Source organism: Mesoplodon mirus (genome assembly GCF_964341445.2).
Source record: "Mesoplodon mirus genome assembly, chromosome: 5".
Taxonomy (NCBI): Eukaryota; Metazoa; Chordata; class Mammalia; order Artiodactyla; family Ziphiidae; genus Mesoplodon; species Mesoplodon mirus.
The window spans coordinates 51,386,810-51,409,843 of NC_138980.1; the positions used below are offsets into that span (position 1 = coordinate 51,386,810).

A 23,034-nucleotide genomic window follows, 5' to 3' on the forward strand; every position below is an offset into this window, starting at 1 on the left:
TATGAGGAACTCACCACCATCCAATCTCCAGCATCAAGAACAAAGATTGGTCAGGCCAAGAAGCCACAAGCAGAGTGTCTTGACGGACGTGAGCTCACAAAGAAATCAGTCTGGGCTGAGCTTGAGGTTGAGTTTTACAGTGAGCTCCCGACTATGGCTGTGCCAGAAGAATGAAGGCTCTGAAGGGACCTGTCTGCCTCTTCCTTACAACCAAACAGCTTCCACTCTTCCCCTACACATCGCTGTTTGCGCACCCAAGGCCCTGAGGTCTGGATCTGTTAAATAATAATGGCTACCACTTACAAAGCATTTACCTCAGGCCTCCTGCTGCAGGCCTTTTGTGCATTTTCTAATCCTCGCAAGGGCAGAGCCATCCCAGTTTTAGAGGAGACCCAGAGGCTAGGTGGCTGGCCAAAGGTCACACAGTGAGAAGGTAGCTGACCCCCAAGGACCTGAAAGTTCAGGCTACCCTAGGCCTCTCAGCACTGCAGGAGACTACACAAGGTTCTTGAGGTCCCAAAGGGCTCCAGCTCAAGCTGACTGTACAATGGACTGAGGCCATCAGCACCAGAATCCACTTCTCTGAGCCTATTAGCTCACCTGCCAGGCAAGGATAATGCCACTCAGCATAGGGGACAGGAGCAAAGCACAGCCAGGAATCAAAGCACTATTTATTGCGAAGGCAACGCTCTAGGGTGGTCTGCAACCCAAAGGCCTGGGCTCTGGCTGCACCAAGCCCGGGAGAATTTTGCCCCCTCCAGCAGATCAGAAAGGAGAGGATGGAAGAAACTGCAGAGCCCCCATAGGACAAAGGACAGACAGGAGGGAGAAAGGTGGGTAGAAAAGCAGAGATTTTATGTAGGCTCTGCACCAGGGCACAGGGAAGAGCTGAAGAGAGCATAAACCAGCCATTCAGATAAATTACCCCTCCTCATCGTTGGTGACCAGGGCTAATCAGCTCATAAGGTCTACCTCAACCATCACTGCATCTAAATCTCACAATTTCAGTTTGAGGTAGGAAGGGTGGAAATGGTTCTCCCCATATTACACAATAAGACAGAACTGAGACACAGTGAGCTTCCTGGCTTGTCCCAAGAATATCAACTTGTTTTTGAAGATGCCAGCCCTAGGCTCCTGCCACTCTTATCATGAAACGTCACCACTGACATGAGGGATTTTGTGTGCCAGGCACTGGGGAAGTAATGGTAAACAAGACAGTCCCTATCCTCTGAGGGCTCAGTTTGTATAAAGTCTTAATCTTAACTCCACCTGGAAATTGGTTGATCTCAACTGCCTGGGATGCTGTACTGAGGATCCTCAGTAAACAGGCTCAGGAAAAGCCTGTGATCAATCAGCAATGTCTTTTGTGGGCATGAGAAGGGACAGCAGTCACAAACGTGTTTATAACTCCAGTTTGGTAACAACTGAAAAATGCTCTTCATCGCAACAACCATTTAGCCCATACTATGTATTGTGGATACAAAAATGGGTACGATTGCCAAGGGTCCAGCCCATGAAACTAATGACTGACCTGAGAGCTGACATGGGTGCTGGTGGATTCAATGTACTTTCCCTCCAGGGACCACTCTGTCCTCACCCCCAGGTAAGACCTGCAACCCTTAGGCCTGGCCTCTCCCGGAGAGATTAAGGTAAGGCTCAGGAAGAACAAACTGCAGAAACACAAGTGAGAATTATGGAATGGGTGCCTCTGTGGAAAGCTCACCTGGCTGCTACTTCCCCAAGGTCAGCCCGGATCACCCCACTTCACTACCAGCAGCAGGGAAGGCAGTGCAATGGTTAAGAAAGAGCCTGGGCTCCAGAGTCCCGGTTCTGCCAATCCTACCTCAGCGACTCTGGATTTCTGTAAATGGGAAGAGAGTTTCTAACCTACTGCGATTCTGCAGATTAAATGAGTTGATATTTGTAAAGCACTTGGGGAAGCACACAGGAAGTACTCATTCCTTGTTAGCTATTATTTGGAAGTTTATACATATCTCTGATTAAGGCCATTGACAAATTTTTCCACCCCATCTCACTCATTGGTGAGCCTATTAGTTACTTGGTCCTGGCTGTTTGAGTGTTCCTTACCCCTCCTAGAACCATGCTTTACACTCTTTATGTTCTATCTTGAAGAGCTCATCAGTAAGGTAGAGTGGAAAGGGGCAGGTGCTGCTGTTACTGGGAAACTGAGAACATTTCTGAGCAATACCTCCTCCATTTGGGCAGGCCTTCCCTGGCCTGCTCAGGGTGTGTCAACTGCTAGCCCAGTGTAGGGGAGGGAAGAAAGCTGAAAGCTTGTGTCTGGAGGAACAGGAGTCACAGCATCTGCACCGGGTCACCTTGGGGCACGTGCTGCCAGACCTAGTCCCCTCCTAATCTTCACTCCTACAGCACCAACCATTCGAAGGGCCTCCCATTTCTCTATCCTTGAAGAAACAAGGCAGAAGGAAGAGAGAACCAGCATGGGCATCCTGACTCCTTTGGTGCCACCCGGGAGATGTTGGCTAACAGATGACATCAGCTTTCTGCAAAATGAGAAGTGACCAGATGGCTTCCAAAAGTCCCTTTGGACTCTGGCCTTCCTCAACTCTAGGATCTGCAAAAAGCTGCCACCTCAGAGGGGCAATGGCTGTGATGATGCAAGCCAGGGGCTGGGACAGGCAAGACCTGGAATGGCAGAGACCATCCCAGAGCAACTGCAAGCCCAGCTGCAGCCAATGGAGAACTTTAGCAGCCAGCCTCTCCATTCCCAGCCAGGAGTCTGGCATCCCCAGGCTGCCACTGCCCTCACACTCCTTTCCCCAAGAGAACCTCCCACTCAGTAGACAAACTGCTATCCCCACAGCTCCTTGATCAAGTCAAGTATCTTTCTAAACAAATGATTATGCAGCTACTATTGAGCCCTTCAGTATGATCTGTCACTGTGCTAAGTGTCTCCCTTGCAATATCTTAATAGAAAGACTGATGCTTGGGATTTCCCTGGTAGTCAAGACTTTGCCTTCCAATGAAGGGGGTGCAGGTTCGAGCCGTGGTCAGGGAACTAAGATCCCACAGGCCTCGGGGATAAAAAACCAAAACATAACACAGAAGCAATATTGTAATAAATTCAATAAAGACTTTAAAAAATCCCACAGGCTGTGGAGCAACTAAGCCTGTGCGCCACAACTACTGAGCCTGCACTCTAGAGCCCGCGAGCCACAACTACTGAACCCACGCTCCACAACAAGAGAAGCCACCACCTACACACCTCAACGAAGAGTAGCCCCCGCTCACTGCAACCAGAGAAAGCCCACGCACAGCAACGAAGACCCAACACAGCCAAAAATAAATAAATAAAATAAATTTTAAAAAAGGTCCACATCAAAAAAAAAAAGTAAGAAAGGAAGACTGACGCTTATCTTCTTTTTACTCTCCTTAATTTCTTGTGCTTTAAAGGGGTGGGGGTTGGGGAGGGGGACTGGCTCTGCCAGTTTTTAACTCTGACCCTGGGCAGTCCTCCCTTAATCTCCATGAGCCTATGGAGAAGGAATTTCTCCATCAAAGGGGGCCAATTACCACCCCCCTCAAGGGTACTGTGAGATAAGAATAAAGAAGTGTTCTGTAAAGTCTTAAGGGCTATCCCAAAGGCAGTACCAACCCTTCCAATCTAAGGACTTGATGAGTAAGACTAGACCCCAGGGGTAATCAAAGGATGGCGGCTTAGCATCCTCAGCTCTGGTAAGCAACCTTGGGCGGTGTCCCGCCTTAGGGCAATAGAGCTCCCAGGAGTACAAACCAGCTGCCTCCTTAGTACCTGAAACAGGCCCCTCCCAGCCTGTGGAGACTTGGCTCAGGGCTGCTGGATGCTACAGTGATGGGGGAGAAAGGCTGGATTCCCTGGATCCACCCAGTCTTCAAAACCTCAGTCATCAGGAATCTGATCACCTTACCTGAGGCCCGATCCAAGGTCTGCTGGTCAACCCAGCCCTCCTATGAAGGGGCAGGGGGTGGCCAGCAGCAGGCTAGTGATTTGCCTAGAACGCAGCCCCATTCTATAGGCTGAAAAACTGAGGCAAAGATTTGGGTGTGGGGGAAGAAGGAAAAAAATGACACCAGGCTCCTACAAACCTCAGACCTGCTAAGAAATGAGGTTTTTGCCACAAAAGCCGCCTGGTGTGAAGCGTGTGTCCCTGCACTATGGGGACAGCACTGTTTGACAAACTCATCAATTATTTAGAGATTTCTAAGTCCTGACCTCACCCAGTCCAACCCATGTTCCTTTCTGCACTCACTCTGGCCCTGTTGGTCTTTTTCCCATTGCTGGCCAGCTTCCACGAGGGATGTGCTGTGGCCTTTGGAAGTACCCCAGGGCAAACCCAAGTGGAGGGCTCTGCCCACCGCTCCCGGGTTTCCCCTTTGTACTTTGGCTAGTCGCAAACCCAAGCAGCAAGCTCTTGGAAACCAGCCGAGAGTGATGGAAAGAGCACTGGACTGGGCGTCGGAGTGCCTGTATTTTAAACAACGCACCCCTGTACAACAGCCTCGGTCAGTAGCTTCCCCTGCGTGGGCCTGTTTCCCTCAGCAAAAGGGTGGTATGCGTGTGCATGTGCACAGGGTACGTGTGAATTCTGGCCGGGCTCAGTGGTCTCAGATCAACTCCAGGTGCCTTCAGGGTACAATGGAGGAGCAGGGGCCTTGGGTAGAGAGCGGGTGTGCGCGTCTGCCAGGCAGCAACGTAGTACTGGCCAGCTCCTTAACCTTTCTCACCAGGAAAATGTAACCTTCCTTACCAAGGCTGCTTTGAGGGTTATAAGCGACTTTGAAAGCCTATGTTTTTAAGTGGGGGAAAAAATTTGGCTCACAAAATATCATGATCCCATTTTTTTAAAAGGTGTGTGTATATATACAAAATATACATATGTGTGTGTGTGTGTGTGACTCACAAAGAAAAATCTAGAAATGTGCTGTCCAATACAGTAGTCACTAGCCACATGTGGATACTGAACACATGTAACGTGGCTAGTCTGAATTGAGAAGTACTTTAAGTGCAGAAGACATACCAGATTTCAAAGACTTAGTAGAAACAATAATTTTTTATACTGACTATATGCTGAAATTATAATATTGTGATTATCCTGGGTTATATTATTTAAGTTGATTTCACCTGTCTTTACTTTTTAAAAATATGGTTACTAGAAAATTTTTAATTGTATACATGGCTTGCATTGTACTTCTATTAGGCAGCAGTGATATAAAAGGATATGGTTGCTTAGTAGTATTTCTGGTGGCTGGTGGAACAGATTATGAAGGAATTTGTTTTCTCTTCACTAAAACACATTTGGACGTTTTTTCTACAATGAACTGGTGCTGTGTGAATAAGCTGAAAAGATTTCCCCTTCGAAAGAAGTTAAAAGACGGAACACAAGGACTTCCCTGGTGGGTCCAGTGGTTAAGAATCCGCCTTCCAATGCAAGGGACGCAGGTTTGATCCCTGGTCAGGGAACTAAGATCCCACATGCTGCAGGGCAACTAAGCCCGTGCGCTACAACTACTGAGCCCGCGCGCTGCAATGAAGAGCCCTAGTGCTGCAACTAAGACCCAACACAGCCAATAAATAAGTAAGTAAGTAAATAAATAAATAAATAAATAAATAAGACCCAGCACATAATAGTATTTTCCATCCACTTTGACAACCCAGAGCCTGAGGGCCTCCCAATGCCAGTAGAGAGCAGCCCCCACTCCTCCCACTAGCCTAGAGGCCATGCCCGAGAAACCACAAGGTCAGCAGGGCTCTTTCCAGCAGGCTGCACATGGCCTGACAGAGCTGAAGAGGAACATCTCTGAGGGAAGAGGGGCCAGGGCTCCCCAGCAGGATCAGAAGTTCCAGGGCCTGTCTCACACTCACTGAGGGTGGCCAGGGCAGGCAGAGCTGGGACCTCCAGGCTGGGCCACCGGGGCCCACACAGATTCCTGCTGTCTGAAGATTTGTGTGGGTCCTCTCTCCCCCAGAAAGTTTTTCAGGTGAGATACGTATACTTCTGTGGTCTGGGAGAATGCAAAGCCAGATGGTTAGTCAGTCTGCTGTGAGCTGGAATCCCAGCTGCTAACAAACTACTATGCAGCCTTGAGCAAATTACTGAACCTCTCTGAACTCCTGTTTCCTGGTCTGTAAAATGAGGATCATGGCTGTAGCAGCTGGATCCCACAGGGATGTGAAAATGAACCAAGATCATGAACAAGATGTGTGTGATGGCTCAGAAGTTTGTTAATCACGGGAGACGTGGAAGCTCTCAGGCAGTCTGGCATGGATCCCTGGGGCATCTGTCTTCAACAAGGCAAGCTACCCATGAGGCAGGTTCTGGAACACCTGGCTAAGCCCAGGGGCAAGATAAAAGCACATCAGCAATGGATGAGCAATGCACTCATGAGCATGGGATCCAATCCCTTCATACAAGTCGTGAGAAATGAATGTCCAGCCAGGAGAAATGTGAGAGCAGGGCTGAAATCAGAACATGGATCTCCAGACTTCCAGCTCTGGCAGCTTGCTCTGACCCCACCCTGAAGTTCTTACCTGAAACTTTCCAATAAGAAGTCAGGAATGGAAAACTGTGACCAAGAGAGCCCATGTCGGGCTCATTCCCTATCTCCAGGCCTCCCTGTGCCTGACGCCGTGCTGTTCACCCACACGCTCCCTCCACCTCCACCCCTGAGCGTGGAACCTGGGAGAGGCCAGGGGAAGCAGAGAAAACACTCATACTCCTCCTGGCTGTGGGGCTAAGAGACCCAGATCCAGGGGGAATATACCTGCCTGCCTCAGGCCAACCTTCTGATTAATGGACATAATACAACTGATCTGACTTCTGGACAGCACGTGAAGAGAGGAGGAAGTAAGAAATAGCAATCAGGAAACGTCCTCTTTAAGTGGCCTAGTCTGGATGAGGGGGGACAGGACAGGGCACTAAGTTAGTTGGATGGCCCAAGTCACTATGCCATCGTCTGTTCCTTTCCATCTCTTTCCTGGATGCCTGCCGAAGTCTCCGAGGGGCCTCCCTGCAACTAACCGGGCCTCTTCCCATCCCGACCCCAGTCCACTCTCCACAGAATGGACAAACCCTAAAGCAGAAGCCGGATCATGTCACCTCCTTCCCTGCTTTCAGAACAGCAGCCAAACTCCCTAAGCTGGCCTCCAAAAGCCTCTCGTGTCAGTTGCTTGGAGAACTCTGAATTCATCACCACCTAGTACCTGCTGTTCCTCCAGGCTAGAGTGCCTACAGCAGGCTCCTTATCAACCCCATCTTGGCTCACCCTTAGAGGTATTCCCTGACACCCTGATTGAAGCTACCCTCACCCACACAACCCCCAACACTTCTCTATTCGTGTGTTTCTTTCACAGCACTCACCACTATCAGAAAGTGCCAAGGAGTACTAGAGATGGTGGCAAACCGACACTCCTCCCATTGAAAAGCAGGGCCCATGTCCCCTCCCCTTCATTCTCAGCAGGGTCTGTGACCTCTACCAACATAACATGCCAAAAGTGATACTGTGCCAGTGCTCAGGCCCAGGACCTTAGAATACTGACCACACCTACTTCCTGTCTCTTGGAACAGCTCTCCGGGAGCCCCAAGCCACTATGTAGTAAGTCCTACTACTCTGAAATCACCATGCTGGAGAGGGTACGTGAAGGCACTCCAATTCTAGCTGAACCCAGCCATCCCTGTCAAGGTTCCAAACATGTGAGTGAAGCTGTGGTGGGCCCTGTATGTAGACCAGGACCTGCCTGCCACCTCTATCACTACCACAAAGAAAAGAAGAATCACCTGGCTGAGCCCTGTCCAAATCCTGTGAATAAAAGGGCTGTTTTTGATATAACTAGTAGCCTCCCTTTCCCCGCCCCACAACCCCCCAGTGAAGATGGCCATGTGTCCTGCCCCGCATCCACCATACATGGTGGGGTACCGCTCCAGGACCTTGCTTCAGACATGTAAGCTCCCCATCCATTAAACCACTGATGACTCTGTTGTTGACTCCAGGATCTTTCTTCAGTCTTGAAGCTGGGCAACAGAGGCCTTGAAGGCCTGCAGGGTGCAGCCCAACAACCAACAAAGAAATAAAGATCTGTGACAGGCTAGTTAATCTTCAGTCTTAGCAAACACCAAAATCACAACTAACTGGTGAACTACCATTGACAAAAAAGACAAAAAAACCCCACAAAAAACAACGCCGGAGGGCTTCCCTGGTGGCGCAGTGGTTGGGAGTCTGCCTGCTGATGCAGGGGACGCGGGTTCGTGCCCCGGTCCGGGAGGATCCCACATGCCGCGGAGTGGCTGGGCCCATGAGCCATGGCCGCTGGGCCTGCGTGTCCGGAGCCTGTGCTCCGCAACGGGAGAGGCCACAACAGTGAGAGGCCTGCGTACCGCAAAAAAAAAAAAAAGACAATCTCTCAAGATGGGCTGGCTTCCCCTCTCACTGAACTAGTTGATACTTTGACCCTGGCCTCCACCAGTCCTAGGTTCTAAATCTCAGGGCCAGAAGGGGGTTCTCAGCAACTGCCCAAACTAACCAGGTACAGAACCTCCTCAACAACATTCCTGCCAGGAATGAGCCACCACTTTTTGCACAGTGCTGGGGGCACTCAACAACCTTCTGGGGCAGCTCACCTCGGCCCAGAACTTCCCAGAAGCCTAGGGCAGAATACCCCATGCCTAGGTAGAAGAATCCCACAGCCTTGGCCAACCTCTTGGGGATGACACTCTAAAGCTGGCCCAATCAGGTGGGGAAAAGCAATCCCCATTAGATAAAATCTTTCTCAAACTAGTCTTGACCTCTGATTTGATACAAAGAACTTAATCCCAGTGAGAAAGGACCTTGAAAGGTCTTCTGGCTCCACCACTTTCATTTACAGAAAAGAGAAAAAAGTCCAAAGAGGTTCAGTCAGTCACCCAAGGTGTCTTAGCAACTGAGCCAAACATCTGGGACTAGAAGGCTGGTCCCAAATTCTCCTGCCCAGAGTTCTCTGTCCTAGGGCTCACACCCGTGGAGAAGCCTCTTTCCAGTGTCTGCTGCCCCAGAGAGAATTCAGTGTTCCAATGAGCCTTAGTTCCATTGCCCAAAGAACAGGATCATGATGCACAAAGCCTCTAGCCAGCTTCTTTCCCCTTTCCACCCGAAACACAGTAACATCTGCCTTAGCTGCTGTCATACCCGAAGGGTGTTTGAGCTAGAAAGGGCCTTAGAGATTGCTATCAAGGATGTTACACCCATTTCACAGATGCAGGGAGGGGAGTGAAGTCTCACTGGGGCCTAACATAACTGCAAGCTCACGCCTTAGCATTCAGACAGTTTTCTACTGCTGCTCTGGGGCCTCAGGCCACAATGCCCAGTGGTGTCCTGTCTCCCCATCACACCCGCTCTACCTCAGAGAGGTGGGTACGGAGACCCCTCCAGGGACTGCATGCAATTCCTGCCCTTGGCCTTAAAGTCTTCCCCACCCTTTCCTCTCAAATTCTTCTCGAATAAGGATGCTCTCAGCTTGTGGGCTGGACAGACTGATGTCCTCTCTCCTTTGTATGATAAAATACACAAAGACTGAGCCCATAGGCCCGATGCAGGCATCCTCGTCTAAAGGGAGCTAGACCCTGACATTGGATAGTAGTCATAAAGGAACAGAGGCTCAGTGTGGCCAGGTCTTCTCATTTTTTTTCATAACAGCTTTACTGATATTATTCACATACCATGCTACTGACCCATTTAAAGTGTACAATTCATTATTTTATTTGGTATATTCAGAGTCTGGCTTTTAAAAGAGGAGCTGCAAATCTCCAGGTTTCCAGACACATTTTCTTGATTTTAAAACACAGATGATTACTTTCAACTGTTTTTATTTTTTAGTGGTACGCAGGCCTCTCACTGTTGTGGCCTCTCCCGTTGCGGAGCACAGGCTCCGGACGCACAGGCTCAGCGGCCATGGCTCACGGGCCCAGCCGCTCCGCGGCACATGGGATCTTCCCGGACCAGGGCACGAACCCGTGTTCCCTGCATCAGCAGGCGGACTCTCAACCACTGTGCCACCAGGGAAGCCCTCAACTGTTTTTAAATGAAGGGTAATCAAACGCTGTCAGCAGGCTGAACTGGAATTGAGGAAGTAAAAGGAATGGATACCCATTTGTAACTTCTACCTTTCAGGACAAAAGCCCCATCATGGCTTTTGTGTCTTATTTACCCCTGAATTCTGGAGCCCGATACGTAACAAGTACTCAAAAATTTTGGAATGAACAAATCTAGGAAAGTACTTTGCAAATTTACAGCTGCAGAGCCCTACAGGAAACTGCCATCCAAACTCTTTAAATACTATCACCATGTCAAGGAACCCAGTACCTCTGTGGCAGCTGAATCTGTCGGCGGCACTACTGAAAGTTACTACTTGACCAGAGCCAAAACCTACTGACCCTCCACCTCCCACCTGACATCAGAGCTTTACCTGTAGGGCCACTTGAAGCAGATCTGTTCAAATGCTGTAGTTCAGAACAACCGGCATTTCCACCCACCCCAAGCTTTGATTCTCTGGGAAAAATAATCCTAGTTTCTTCAACCATCCCCTCCCTCTTCACAGTAAGGTGCATGCGTCCCAGTGAGCAGCCACCTCTTGTGTGTTCCTGATTTCCTGTCTCCCTCCCATACTCCCTAGAAGCAGCATCCAGCCTCCCACACCCAACCATGTCCAAACTCCACCCCTACACTCGGCTCCACTTTGGACAAAACCTAAACTAGGCTATTCCATCCAGATAATTGGCCTCTCTTTCTTGTATCACTGTAAAAATATACGAAGAACAGGAAAAGCGCAGACCTCCACTCCCCCAAGCAAACCCAAACCTGCAGAAAGATACCAAACATGGAGCAGGAAGGTTTCACTTCAAAGCACCTGAGGGGCTCCCTGGTGGCGCAGTGGTTAGGAATCCGCCTGCCAATGCAGGCGACACGGGTTCAAGCCCTGGTCTGGAAAGATCTCACATGCTGTGGAGCAACTAAGCCTGTGCACAACTACTGAGTCTGCACTCTAGAGCCCACGAGCCACAACTACTGAGCTCGCGAGCCACAACTACTGAAGTCCGCACACCTAGAGCCTGTGCTCCATAACAAGAGAAGCCACCGCAATGAGAAGCCTGCGCACCGTAACCAAGAGTAGCCCCCGCTCACCACAACTAGAAAAGCCCGCACGCAGCAAAGAAGACCCAACGCAGACAAAAATAAATACATAAAAAATTTTTAAAAAGCACCTGAGCTGGTCTCTCACAGACATTCTACCACTAGGGCACTCCCAAGTGCCACAGTATGGGCTTCTCATGCAGGATTATAGCCCCAGTGATTCCTTAAATTCCCCTTCACTATGGAGTTGTGTAACAGCCTAGGGCAGGGTGGGAAGAACTGGCTCTAAGTGACATGGGCGGCTTTCCTGTGTATGCTCAGGACCAGACAGCAGGGATAAGGGGCAGAGAGGACCCAGGAAGACACAGGAAGCCTGGCTTTAGCACTTGAGTTCTATTAGCAAATTGAAGACCTGGGTCAAATTCAAGACCTCAAAAGAAGGACCAACACTCTTACGATTATCACTTATTATCTGCCAGGCTCTGGCTGAGCACCCGCCTTCCCCCAGCTCACATTCACAGTGATCCTACGATGTGGGTAACTCCATTTTACTGAAGCCCGGAAGTTACCAACCTTTCCAAGGGCACTCACTTGGTTAGTGGCTGGGCTAAGTAACTCAAACTGCATGACTAACTCCAAAGTCGACATTCTACCACACAATGCTATTTCTTCCTCCAGAGGAGTGAAAACAAAATCAGAGTAGACCCAAGAGACATGGGTTCAAGTCTCAGCCTTGCTTTGAACTAATTGGGATCTTGAGCAACTCTATTTCCTTTCTGGGCCTGAAGTACCTAACCTGTAAATCAATGGTTTAGATTCAATGACCTCTTGGGTCCCTTTCAGCTCTAAATACTCCTTCTCTTCTGAAAGGAGAGAAAGGAAATCCAAGCCCCTGAGGGCACAGCAATGGGAACAGAGTTGATAGATGGGCATTGGTCAGGATAAGCCCGGCTCTCTAACGCCCACTATTCTCAGGAACTCACTACAGCAGCCCATCTATGCAAATGCAAACCCACTGTTAGCACAGGTGTAAAAATGGCTGAATTCAGCTGAAGGGAGGTAGCTCTGATGGGCAGGAAACCTTGTGCAGGTAGCTATCTCTGGAACAGCCCACAGAGCCGAGCTGCAGAGAGGCTGGTGGCAGGCAGCCTAGATGTGGACCTAGAAGTCCCACCACATGGGTGCTTTCCCTGGTGGAGGTGGGGATTCCCGTATGGAAGCCTGTCCCCCTACCAGGGCCGCCTCCTCTTTCCACCGAAACGGCTGCAGCAGCGCAAGCAGGCGGGGGCTCTTGGCTTAAGCATGGACTCAGACTAGCCAGTCCATCAGCAATTGTGATTCTCCCAGGAACTGAAACGCATCCCAGATAATCTGGCCTTCTGAAAGGTCAGAGAAATCCCATACACTGGAGCTGCTCCCTACCCCTTAAGGATGACAGCTGATAACTGTCCTAGACATACACTTCAGGAAAGACTCGGAAGTCTGCTCCCTTTGTAATCCAGGAACCTTGCTCCAAAGGATCAGACAGGAAACCCCAAATCATCTATTCTTAACCTAAGAGGTTCTGCCACGTGGCAAAAGCAATCTTTCAAAAGCAAAAATCTGACCATGCCACTCCCTCACTTAAAATCTTCAAAAGCTCCCTACTGCCTTCCAGTTAAAATGAGAATTTATACTACAGCCACAGGGAGTTACTCAGTTCTCTGAACCTCATGGCCTTTCCTCAACCAAGACAGCTCTCTTTCCAGGCCTCTTCTCAGATGAGTCCTATACCTGTCCTTCCCATTTCAGGTTAGCCACTGCTTCCTCCAGAAGGACTTCTCTGACCTAGACTGAACTGGGTGCTCCCTGCTGCACTCTCAAAGAATCCCACAGCTTTCTTACACAGCACTTTCCATTATGGATTGTGAGTGTGTGTGTTCTTTGTCAACACAGATTTTTATTATTCACTGTGGTATTCCTCTATGCCAGACTCAAAATGTGAATGATGCTGTTAAAAGTACGAGATTCATTCATTCATTCATTAAATGTTCACTGAGCTGCCTACTATGTGTCAGGCATGCTTAGGTGCTGGGGATAAAGCAGTGGTCAAACACCAAAGACCCTCATCCAATGGTGATAAAAGCTAAGAAGAAAAATGAAGCAGGGTAAAGGGATGGGGATAGACAGTATGGGGTGCAGGCTTGCTACTTAAGACAGGGTGGTCTGGGAAGGCCTCTCCATCTCAATGAATGGAAAAGGAACCTGAAGAAAGTGAGGGTGTGGCCCATGTGGCTATCTGGGGGAAGAGCATCGCAGAACAAAAGCCCTGAAGCAGGAGGGTGCACAACATGCTCCAGGAAAAGCAAGGACCAATGTTGTTGGAAGGGGAAAGTGGTAAAAGATGAAGTCACGAGCTAAGGGTCACGGCAAGGGGATGTCTGAGGAGCCAGATCAAGAAGAAACTCTAAGGACTCTGAATTTTACTCTGCTATAGAAGCCATGAGAGGACTTTAATCAGGAGTGACAGGAGACCAGTTCAGAGGTTCCTGCAACCTTCTAGCTGAGCAGTAATGGTATGTGGATTAGGCTGGCAGCCAAGGAGGTGGTAAAAAGAAAGCATTTAGCTTTGGTCACAGTTTTTTGGAGCCAAAAGGATGTACTTGTAAATTAGATGTAAGGTGACAGAGAAATAGAGGTGCCAAGAATGACCCCAAGGTTTTTAGTCTGAGCATTTAGAAGGACAGAGCTGCTTACTAATCTTTCCTGAATCTCACTTTCCTCATCTGTGAAGTGGGGATAAAAAGAGCACCTGCTGAGCAGGTTACACAGGATAATTGCAATATCACTATTACTTATAGTGGGGTTATCAGGAGCTTCAATAAGCTAGGGTATGTGGAAGGGAGAGCAAAAACCAGAGCTCAGGTGGACCACGCATCCAGATGGCTCCTGGCAACTGTGGGACTGAATTCAGTTCCTCTGAAAAGCTTAGAACTTCATTTTAAAGGAAGGAAGAGAAAAGGCTACCTGGAGTTGCTGGAATGTATGTTCAGACAGGAAGGTGGTTACCACAACAAGCTTGGAGGGTTATTACAAAGTACCCTGTACACAGGCCTCCGATGGGCCATCTGGGTTTACCAATAATACCTCAAATTGAGGTGGTAAAGCCCCTCACTGTATGTCAGATTTATGTGGCCGGCTTTACAAAATTCATCATAAAAGCCCACATACCTCACCTTCCACACCAGCTTTGCCAGTCCAAAGGCACAGTCAAAGGAAAAGTGCTGCATCAAGACTGTCCCTCTGATTCTGGGAAAGTCCCTCATGGAGATACAGTAAGCTATCTGCCACGAAAAACTGGCCAGTTGGCCCTGGTAACTATTACATAGCACTGCTTGACAATGAAGTTAACTCCAGATTATCCATCCTCACTTAGGAAAGGCATAGATAACCTCTCAGAATGGGTAATTACCTCAAACTACATATACAGTTGACCCTCAATAACGTGGGGTTAGGGCGCCAACCCCCAGCTCAGTGGAAAATCCATGTGTAACTTTATAGGTTGTGCGGGCTATCTGCTGTTCCTCCCTATCTGAGCTTCTGCATGAGCGTGGACTCAACCAACAGTGGAGAGTGTAGGACTGAAGTATTTATGGAAAACAATCCACACGAGTGGACCCATGCACTCGTGTCATTCAAGGGTCAACTGAACCTGGCTTTGGAATGCATCTTCTGGAATCTAAACCACTTACATCTATCTGTGTGGAACATTTTAAGTCATGAACTGGGCTATCCCATAATGAGGTATCAATTTGATCCTCAAAACAACCTCAGCATAAGGGTTAGTCCCATTCTGGGAACAAGAAAACCAGCATGTTCTGATTTAAATCCCATCACCTACCCCTTTGCTCCTTCACCTCGCTGTTTCCTGTGCTTTCATTAGCCAGTTATCAAAACTTATTTTCTTTCACAAACCCCCAGCAGGAAAACTGTCCTCTCTCCTGGCCACTCCCTTAGATCACTCTGGACCAGCCAGGGAGGTTTGTGAGCCCTCTGGAGGCCCCAACACCCTAATTACCCCCCTTTTAGGTTGTCTGGGATTTTGCAAACAGGGGCACTCCCATCTGCCAAGCTCTACATGTTGAAGAGGTTTTTGTGGTTTCAGGTCCACTGCTCCGCCTCCTCTCCCTGCCCCCTCTCCCTGCCCGACTCCCGAAGAGAGGGAAAGAGTGCTGAGTAACAGCTCTAAAATACTTACTCTAGCCTAGGTCCCACTGCAGACAGGGGCTGGGTCAGCCAAGAGAATCCCCCCCTCCACTCCGCCCCCCAACCCTGGGAGGTTCATTCAGAGTTCAGGACTGCTGAGACTGCCCCCTACCTGCCAAGGGCCTAGAACCACCTCCAAAGCACCTCTCCCTCCCTAACAGGCACTCATTTCCCTGTTAGCGTAAAACTCAAACTCCCTGCCCAGAACAGGGGGCAGGCAGCTGAAGTTCCTGGGGAAGGCCACCTTCCCTTCTCCCCTTCAGAGGGTGTCCTAATTGTGTGCTTTCTTCACAAGAGAAGAAAGTGATTTGAACTACAGGAAAAGAGCTTCAAGCCCTCGTTTATCAAGGCTAACCTAACAGTTCTTCGCCAGAGGTGCACAATATAACCAGCTATGGAGTTTAAAACAAACAAAAAACAACCATAATGCCATTATCACCCTTGACAAATAATTCCTTAATATAATCTAAACTGATCAGTTATCCTCAATTGTCACCAAAATTTCTTCTTATAGCCTGTTTGTTCGAATCAGGATTCAAACAAGATCCACACAATGCATCTGACTGACGTCTCAACTCTTTTCATCCATAACAGTTCCCTCTTTTAAAAATGTTTACTTTTTAATTGAACGTGATGTACAATATTATATAAGTTACAGGTGGATAAGTTACAGTGAGTCATGATTTTTAAAGGTTATACTCCATTTATAGTTATTATAAAATATTGGCTATATTCCCTGTGTTGTACAATATATCCTTGTAGCTTATTTTATACATAGTAGTTTGTACCTCTTAACCCCCTATCCCTATATTGCCCCTCCCTCCCTCCCTCTCTCCCCACTGGTAACCACTAGTTTGTTCTATCTGTGAATCTGTTTCTTTTTGTTATGTTCACTAGTTTGTTGTATTTTTTTTGAACGCCACTTATTTATTGACAAGATAATCTGTCTTGTAGAATTTCTCACATTCAGAAATTGGATAACTGCTACCTCATGGTCAATCAATGCATTCCTCTAACCTCACAGATCTATGGTTCTATTAGGTGTGGGTTCAATTTTTATTTGGTGGAGGCAATTTTTATAGACAGCACTGTGTACTTTCTATTACCACATTCATTGTAAGGCACTTAATGCCTGGTTGTTACACAGGTTGCTCTGATATGAACCCCCAAGCAATTGGCTTAGGTTCCTGAAGCCAGAAGTGTGTCTCTAGCACTCACAGAACCTGGATTCAAAACTGGGGTTCTTAACCACTATGGCAGATACGAATATACACATTTAAAAAGCTTTGCTTTGTAAAAATTGTGAATTACTGTTGTACACCTGAAACTTACATAATAATAATTTTAAAAAAGGCTCTGCTTTGGTTTCTTTTGTGGGGAAGGGGTTTATCGGAGAAAAAGTGTTTTTGATACTAAAAAAACTTTGAAGACATATTCCAATTCCCTCATTTTACAGATGAAGAAACACAAGTACAGAGAAAGTATGGGGGTTGCTAGTGTCCACAATGCTGGACACAAGCAGAATTACAAGTGAAATGAACACTCCTAACAATGGTGATCATTTATTATAGCTAGCACTTATTAGACGCTCTGTACCTGGCATTAAGCTAAAGGTTATGCTAAACATCTTGATTTTCACGACCCTATGAAATAGTTACTACCGTTACTCCCATTTTGAGGATGAAGGAACAATGGTTTAGAGAGGCTGAGTAATTTGCCCAAGATTGCACACCAAGTTAGAAGCAAAGCTGGGACTCAAAATTACAGACTGTGTAATTCCACCCAGTCCACTTCTAGTGGTGAGGAAGGAAGGAGCCAGGGTCTGAAGTAGCTCTGACACCGTGAGGTCTTCATGCAATGAGGACTGACTGATCCACATGGATGCCCCACAGAGTACAACCAGTTGTGGGGTTGGTGGGGGAGGGAAGATGGGAAAGGGCCCAAACCCAGGAAGGAAACTGAGACTGGGAGTGGAGGTTTATTTGGGGCCAGTTCAGTGTGGTGGCAGATTCCTGGGGTTGCCATGGGTTAGCTGGGATTATAACCCTTTTTTATTTTGTGTCACCAGTTAGCTGCACTTCAAAGAGACACAGAAAAAAATGATGCCCAGAATATAAATATTCAAGTCTCAGGCCCTGCCCCCGACTTTCCTCTAAAGAGAAATGAAGAAAAAGATCACAGTACTGCTGTTTTCTTACTATACAAAGTTAGAAGTGTCAGACAATCAACCCACTGGTTCCCTGCTAGGGTTGCTGGAAGCTTGTGGGGATGATATGCTCTCAAGTCTCTACCTACTACATGTACACCAGCCACAGCAAATTTTTAGTTCAGTTAGGCTCGCCTTTCCCCACAGCCCTGAGAGCACATGAACACTCCGCCAAATAGTAATCTTTACGAAAGGCAAATAAATTAAAACTTATTTTTAAGACATTCATCATAACACATTCCGAAGAAAAAACAGCCAATTACTTGGGTCATCAACCTTTAAGATTATCCATACTAGGCCCTTCATGTCTGTGGATAAGCAAAAGCCCACTTTTAAGGAGACAGATCCCATATGTTTCAGGGAGTACAAATACAATACCAGAAAAGGAAAGTACAACACTCTCCAACCCCCTCATTTTACAGGTGGAGAAAACGGAGACCCAGAAAAAGTCCCAGAAAATCCCACAGTTTCAGTCTCCCAGACATGGTACAACAGAAAACACATGCCAGGCACCAAGCTAGATACTTCACACATATCATCACAGTGAATGCTCACAATGGCCCCATGAGGCAGAAAAATAATTTAATTTCTAGAATACAAATGGAGAGGCTGAGGCACAGAATGGTTAAGTATCCTGCAGGAGGCACAGCTAAGCAAGTGGTTGAGCTGGCATTCGAACCCATGCAGTTTTGACCCCAGAACCTTTGCTACGTATCACTTCTTTAACTAAGGCATCTTGCCTCTCTCATACTTAAAGAGTTGTGGCTAAGATAAGGAAAACATATTTAATGTTTTCAAAATATTCTAGGGGAAGAAAATATAAAAAACCAAAATGCAAATCCCAAGATTTAAAACTACTAAGACACAGAATTTTAAACCAGACCAGAGAACCCCGCAAGAAAGGGGGAATACAGCAAAACATCTTTTATTACTAGTTACTGCATGTGTCCCTTAAAGAACTAAAATACTAGCATCTGAGCCAAAAGGAGAGCTAAAAATAGGCATTTGCAGCAAGCTCTGGAAAGCTTTTGGCTTGCTTATGAGGCACCCAAAACATATGCATCACAGAACACAAAATTTCCCAAGACCACACTGTCATTCCATTGGTGTCTCATTTAAACTTGTCCAACCTGTAAATAAAATCAGGGCTGGAAAAGGGCCTTAGTGATCCACGTAAACTTCAAAGAAAGTGCCACCAGCTATCCTGACCACAAAATTCTCCCTCAAAAAGCATCCAAGCCCTAACAATTGGCTTAAACAGAAAAGCTACTGAATTCAGAGTTTGTCTGTCAAAGACTATTCTGCAAGTTCAAAACCAATGAGTAGACAAGACACTTTCTTACCTAACAAGAACAGAGTAAATCTACCGGACTCAGAATTTTGCTGTGGGCACTTAAAGCAAGTTGGCTTTTCTAAGAACTCAGAGGTAAAGGCGAGATGCCAGCCAAGCTGTCCTCTTCCATCGATCAATAACCCCGGTGATGCACCCTATCAAGGGCCCCTGGACTTGCACAAAATGCCAGCTCAAGCACCCAATACCACCTGATGTCATGGCTGATTTAAAACCCACAAGGTAGGTTCACCATTAGCTAAGCAGCAGCAGCCAGAGTGAGTAACCCCATTTAAACTTCTGAGGAGTGCTCTTTCCTGGGCATGATTATACCCCCTTGAGTTTAAAGAGGGGGGAAGGGCCAAAGACTGTCTTAAAGTTGCTATTCCTCCCTCTGTGGGTGGATCAGGAGGGATTTGCAAGAAAATGGAGGTTTCAGCACTGCCCTTTGCATAAGAGGGTTCTGGAAGGAACGGGGGGAAGGGGAAGAGGGCAAAAGGAAGAGAACACGGTTTGAGGTATTATTAGTAAACGCCCAATGTCCCCTCCTCCAAATGAAGCAACCTTAAAAGAAATAAAAATTACAACATGCCATTTTCAGAATTCGCTGTTCTGGTTCCCCTAGGACTACAAGGGATTCTATTCCCTTGAATGTGAAGGCATTAAGCTTCCCTTTCCCCATTTTGATGGTCTAAACCAGTCAGCCTCAACCAGCGCTACAGAAGGGGAGGAGTTTTGAAAAAGCAATACGGCTATGGCCACAGGCCATCATTCTAGCTCCAAGCGTGCTTTAACACCGAATCACTACAAAAAGACCCTGAACCGAAGAATCCAGCCCCACTGTGCCTCTACGCGCCGGCAAAGGGAGCAGGGCGGGCGCGCCCCCTACCAAAGCCGACGATCTATTTTTGGCAAAGGAAGGCCGAGCCGAACCTCCATATTCTGCACCGCCTCTCTCCCCACAGCGCCACTGACAACGCTCTGCGGGGACTTCCCACCTTTCCCAAGAGGCCGGGTCCAAAAGGACCCAAAGCCGAAGAGGGAGAGGGAGGGCGCGGGGAGCGCCGGTCGGCGGTCACATGCCACTCGCCGCGCGGGGTGGCACCACGTTGTCCCGGCTGCGGAGGAATGCCGGGAAGGAGGAACGCGCACTCACACCCGCGCACACGCACACTCCCGGCCGCGCCGCCCGCCCGCACCCGCCTTCCACCCCGAGCGCCGAGGCGGGCCCCGAACGCCCAGGCTGAGCGGTCGCGAGCAGCCCGCGGGTCCGCGGCGCGGCGCAAGGCGCCCTACTGTCACCCGCCCGCCCTCCCGGCCCTGCCACTCCCTCCCCCGCCGCCACACGCCCCTCGCGTCGCCGCATGCCCCCTTACTCGCCTCACGCTTCCCCCTCACTGGATGCCCCGCACGCTCTCCACTCGGCTCCCTCTCAAGACGGAAGGTCCCCGGGATCAGAGAGGGAAAGCACCGAATTCAATGACACGTTGGGTTTCCTCTTCTCCCCATTCTGCCCGTAACCGACCCCTGAACCCATCGCCAACGGCCATTCTACCGCCTAAACTATCTACTCGAGAAGAAAACTTGTTAACTTTTAAATCCCGAATCCGTGTGGTCGGTATGAACTCATCGCCGGGCGTTTTGCTGCCTATGACATATACTTATTAAACATTTACAACATGGGGACGATCGCAACGCTACCAAAACGAGAAGCATGAGGCGAGGTGGTAAGAGGGGGCTTCCCCAGGAAGGTTCAGGCTGCAAACCGTCTCTTACACTAACATGTGGTAGGGGGAGAGGGCCCTTTTCACCGTAACCAGCGCCCACCCTCTCCCCGCGAGGTAGGCCCGGACCACGCCGTTGCCCACTAACCGCTGCGGCCCAGGCGGTGGCCGTAGCCTCCCGGAGGCCGGGCCCTCTGGCACGGGCAGGTTCCTGAATGTGCTGGGGGACAGGGCACGGCGACCCGAATGAGCCAGGAGATAATAAAAAACAAAAATCCCGAGTCACCACGACCAGTGGCGGACCCCCGGGCCCTGGAGCCGCTGGGGGAGGGGACGCCTATGTCCCCGGAAGAGGCCCCGGACCCAGGATACCAAGCAGAAAGACCCACCTGGAGGAGACTGTCCGTTCACGGTGGCCAGGACCGGCGGCAACGCGTTCTTAGTCCACGGGTTCACCTTGGGCGGAGGGGCCTCCACGAAGTCTCGGCGCCCGGCGCCCGCGGCTCCGGCAGCTCCTCCGCCAGCGGCCGGCTCGCCGCCGCCGCCCTCCTCCCCGTCGCTGACGGCCGGGCCCTCGGCGCCAGGCGGCTGCGGCGGCCACGGGCTCTCGCGCTCCAGCTGCCCTGTGCCCTCCTTGTGTGGCTTGGCGCAGGGCGGCCGAGGTCTCCGGGCGCCGCCGTCCGGCTCCCCCCCTCCGACGTCGTTCGCCCCGGGCTCGCCCTTGCCCTCGGACGACGGCGGCGGCTTCTTCCTCACCAACCCCCCGTGCTCTTCGGCCTGCAAGAGTGGGGCGCCCCCCGGCAGCAGCGGCTCCACCTGAGTGGCCATCTGCGCGCCCGCCCCCCCGGAGAAGCCGGGCGCGCCCGAGGCTGCCTCCCCCGCCTCGAACTTGGCTCTCCGAGCGCCCGCGACGCCTTCCTCCGGGGCGCTGGGCCCCAGTCCCGGCGAAGAAGGGTCGGGGTTCACGCTAGGCGCGGCCCCCCTCTGGGTCGGATGCAGCCGCCGTAGATCCAAGGCCCGCTGGCCGGGCGGGGGGGGGGACGAAGGCCCCCCACTATGCGGTCCAGGCCTCCTCGGCGCGCGTCCCCCCCCGCCCGTTCCTCGCAAGGCGTCCCCACCCCGAGCCTGGCAGGCTTCACGTCCCGTCCCTCCCTCCCCCCCGCCGCCGGGGCGGCCCGGGCTTCCCGGCTCGGGGGCTGCAGCAATATGGACGGACGGGGGAGAGGCGCGGCGAGCCGAGCTGACCACGCGATCCGCGGCAGGCGGCGGGCGGGCGCGCGCCTCGCGACGCAGCGGGCAAGGGGAGGGGAAGGCGCAACGGTGCCGCGCCCGCCGGGGCCGGCAGCTGGCGACGGGAGGGCGAAGGCGGCGGGAGCGCGCGCGCAGGGCCTCGCAGCCCCGCCCCTTGCCCCGCCCCTCGCCTCCGATTCCTCGGCGCACCTCGGGGCTGGTGGGTGAGGGGTACTCAGACCTGACGGGGGCGAGCACGTGCCTGATGCAATTCGGGAGCGGGCGGGGGCAGCGAGCCGGGCAGGAGAGAAGGGACGGTAAAGAGGGGGAAGTGTCTTAAAGAGCCAGCGCGTGAGAACGGCCGCAGGTGGAGCACATGGGAGTGGGCCACGCGGCCGGCCAGGCCTGCTCGCGCTCTTTAGGTTGGGTGCTCCAGATTCCGAGAAAGGAGCCATTAATGTCACCCTCCACTTACAGGATGATGGAGGTGGGTGCTAACGACTCCCTGGCGTCCCGTGGGCCTGCCCCTTGCAGGGCCCGCCTGGGTGACCTTGGGCCAGCCGGCCTCACCTCCGCGGACTGTGCTCGGCTCCTCCCAGGCGGCCCCGGCCGGGACACTGCCCGGAGTTGGATTCGACGCCCGGCCTGGAAGGCGGGCCCTTAACCCTTGGGGGCATTGGGCGCCTACGAAAATGAACGGGGAATTACCAATAGACCCCAACCAGGCCAAGCTCCGAAACCGAGTATTTATGGGCAGAAAATGTCTTTTTTCTCAAGTGGATTTCATTTACGAGGCTTGCTTGGGGCGGAGACGATCAAATGCCCGATTGGGACTCTGGAGATCTGAGATTTTATCCTGACCCTGGTTCTGCCCCTTACCAACTCTGCAGCAGTTGGGCCTCAGTTTCCCTAGTGTAAAATGAAGGAATGGTGTATAACAGGAGTTTCAAATTTTAGTACACATTCAATTAAATGAATATTTACTGTAGGAGTTCTAGGAAACAGGGTTTGGAAATAAACCAGACTTACAAGGACCCTATCCTCATGTAATTTACATTCTAAGATGGAGAAAGAGACAGTAAAACAATTTAAGTGATAAACAAGTGCTTGTCTCATAGGTTAGCCTAGATCAGCTACTTTGGATGATGAGGGAAAACCTTAAATGCAGATTTCAAAGC

At 50.2% G+C, this 23,034-nt stretch overlaps 1 protein-coding gene across 1 annotated transcript in view; it reads right to left on the reverse strand.

Annotated features, from left to right (window-relative positions):
- LARP1 (La ribonucleoprotein 1, translational regulator) overlaps window positions 1-21,908 on the reverse strand; it is a 53,632-nt gene extending 31,724 nt beyond the window's left edge. The window contains exon 1 of the mRNA XM_082621155.1: window positions 21,016-21,908. Within this exon, the coding sequence (XP_082477281.1) occupies window positions 21,016-21,454 (439 nt within the window). The 5' untranslated portion in view covers window positions 21,455-21,908. The remainder of the gene's footprint in view (window positions 1-21,015) is intronic.
- Between the last annotated feature and the right edge of the window lie 1,126 nt (window positions 21,909-23,034).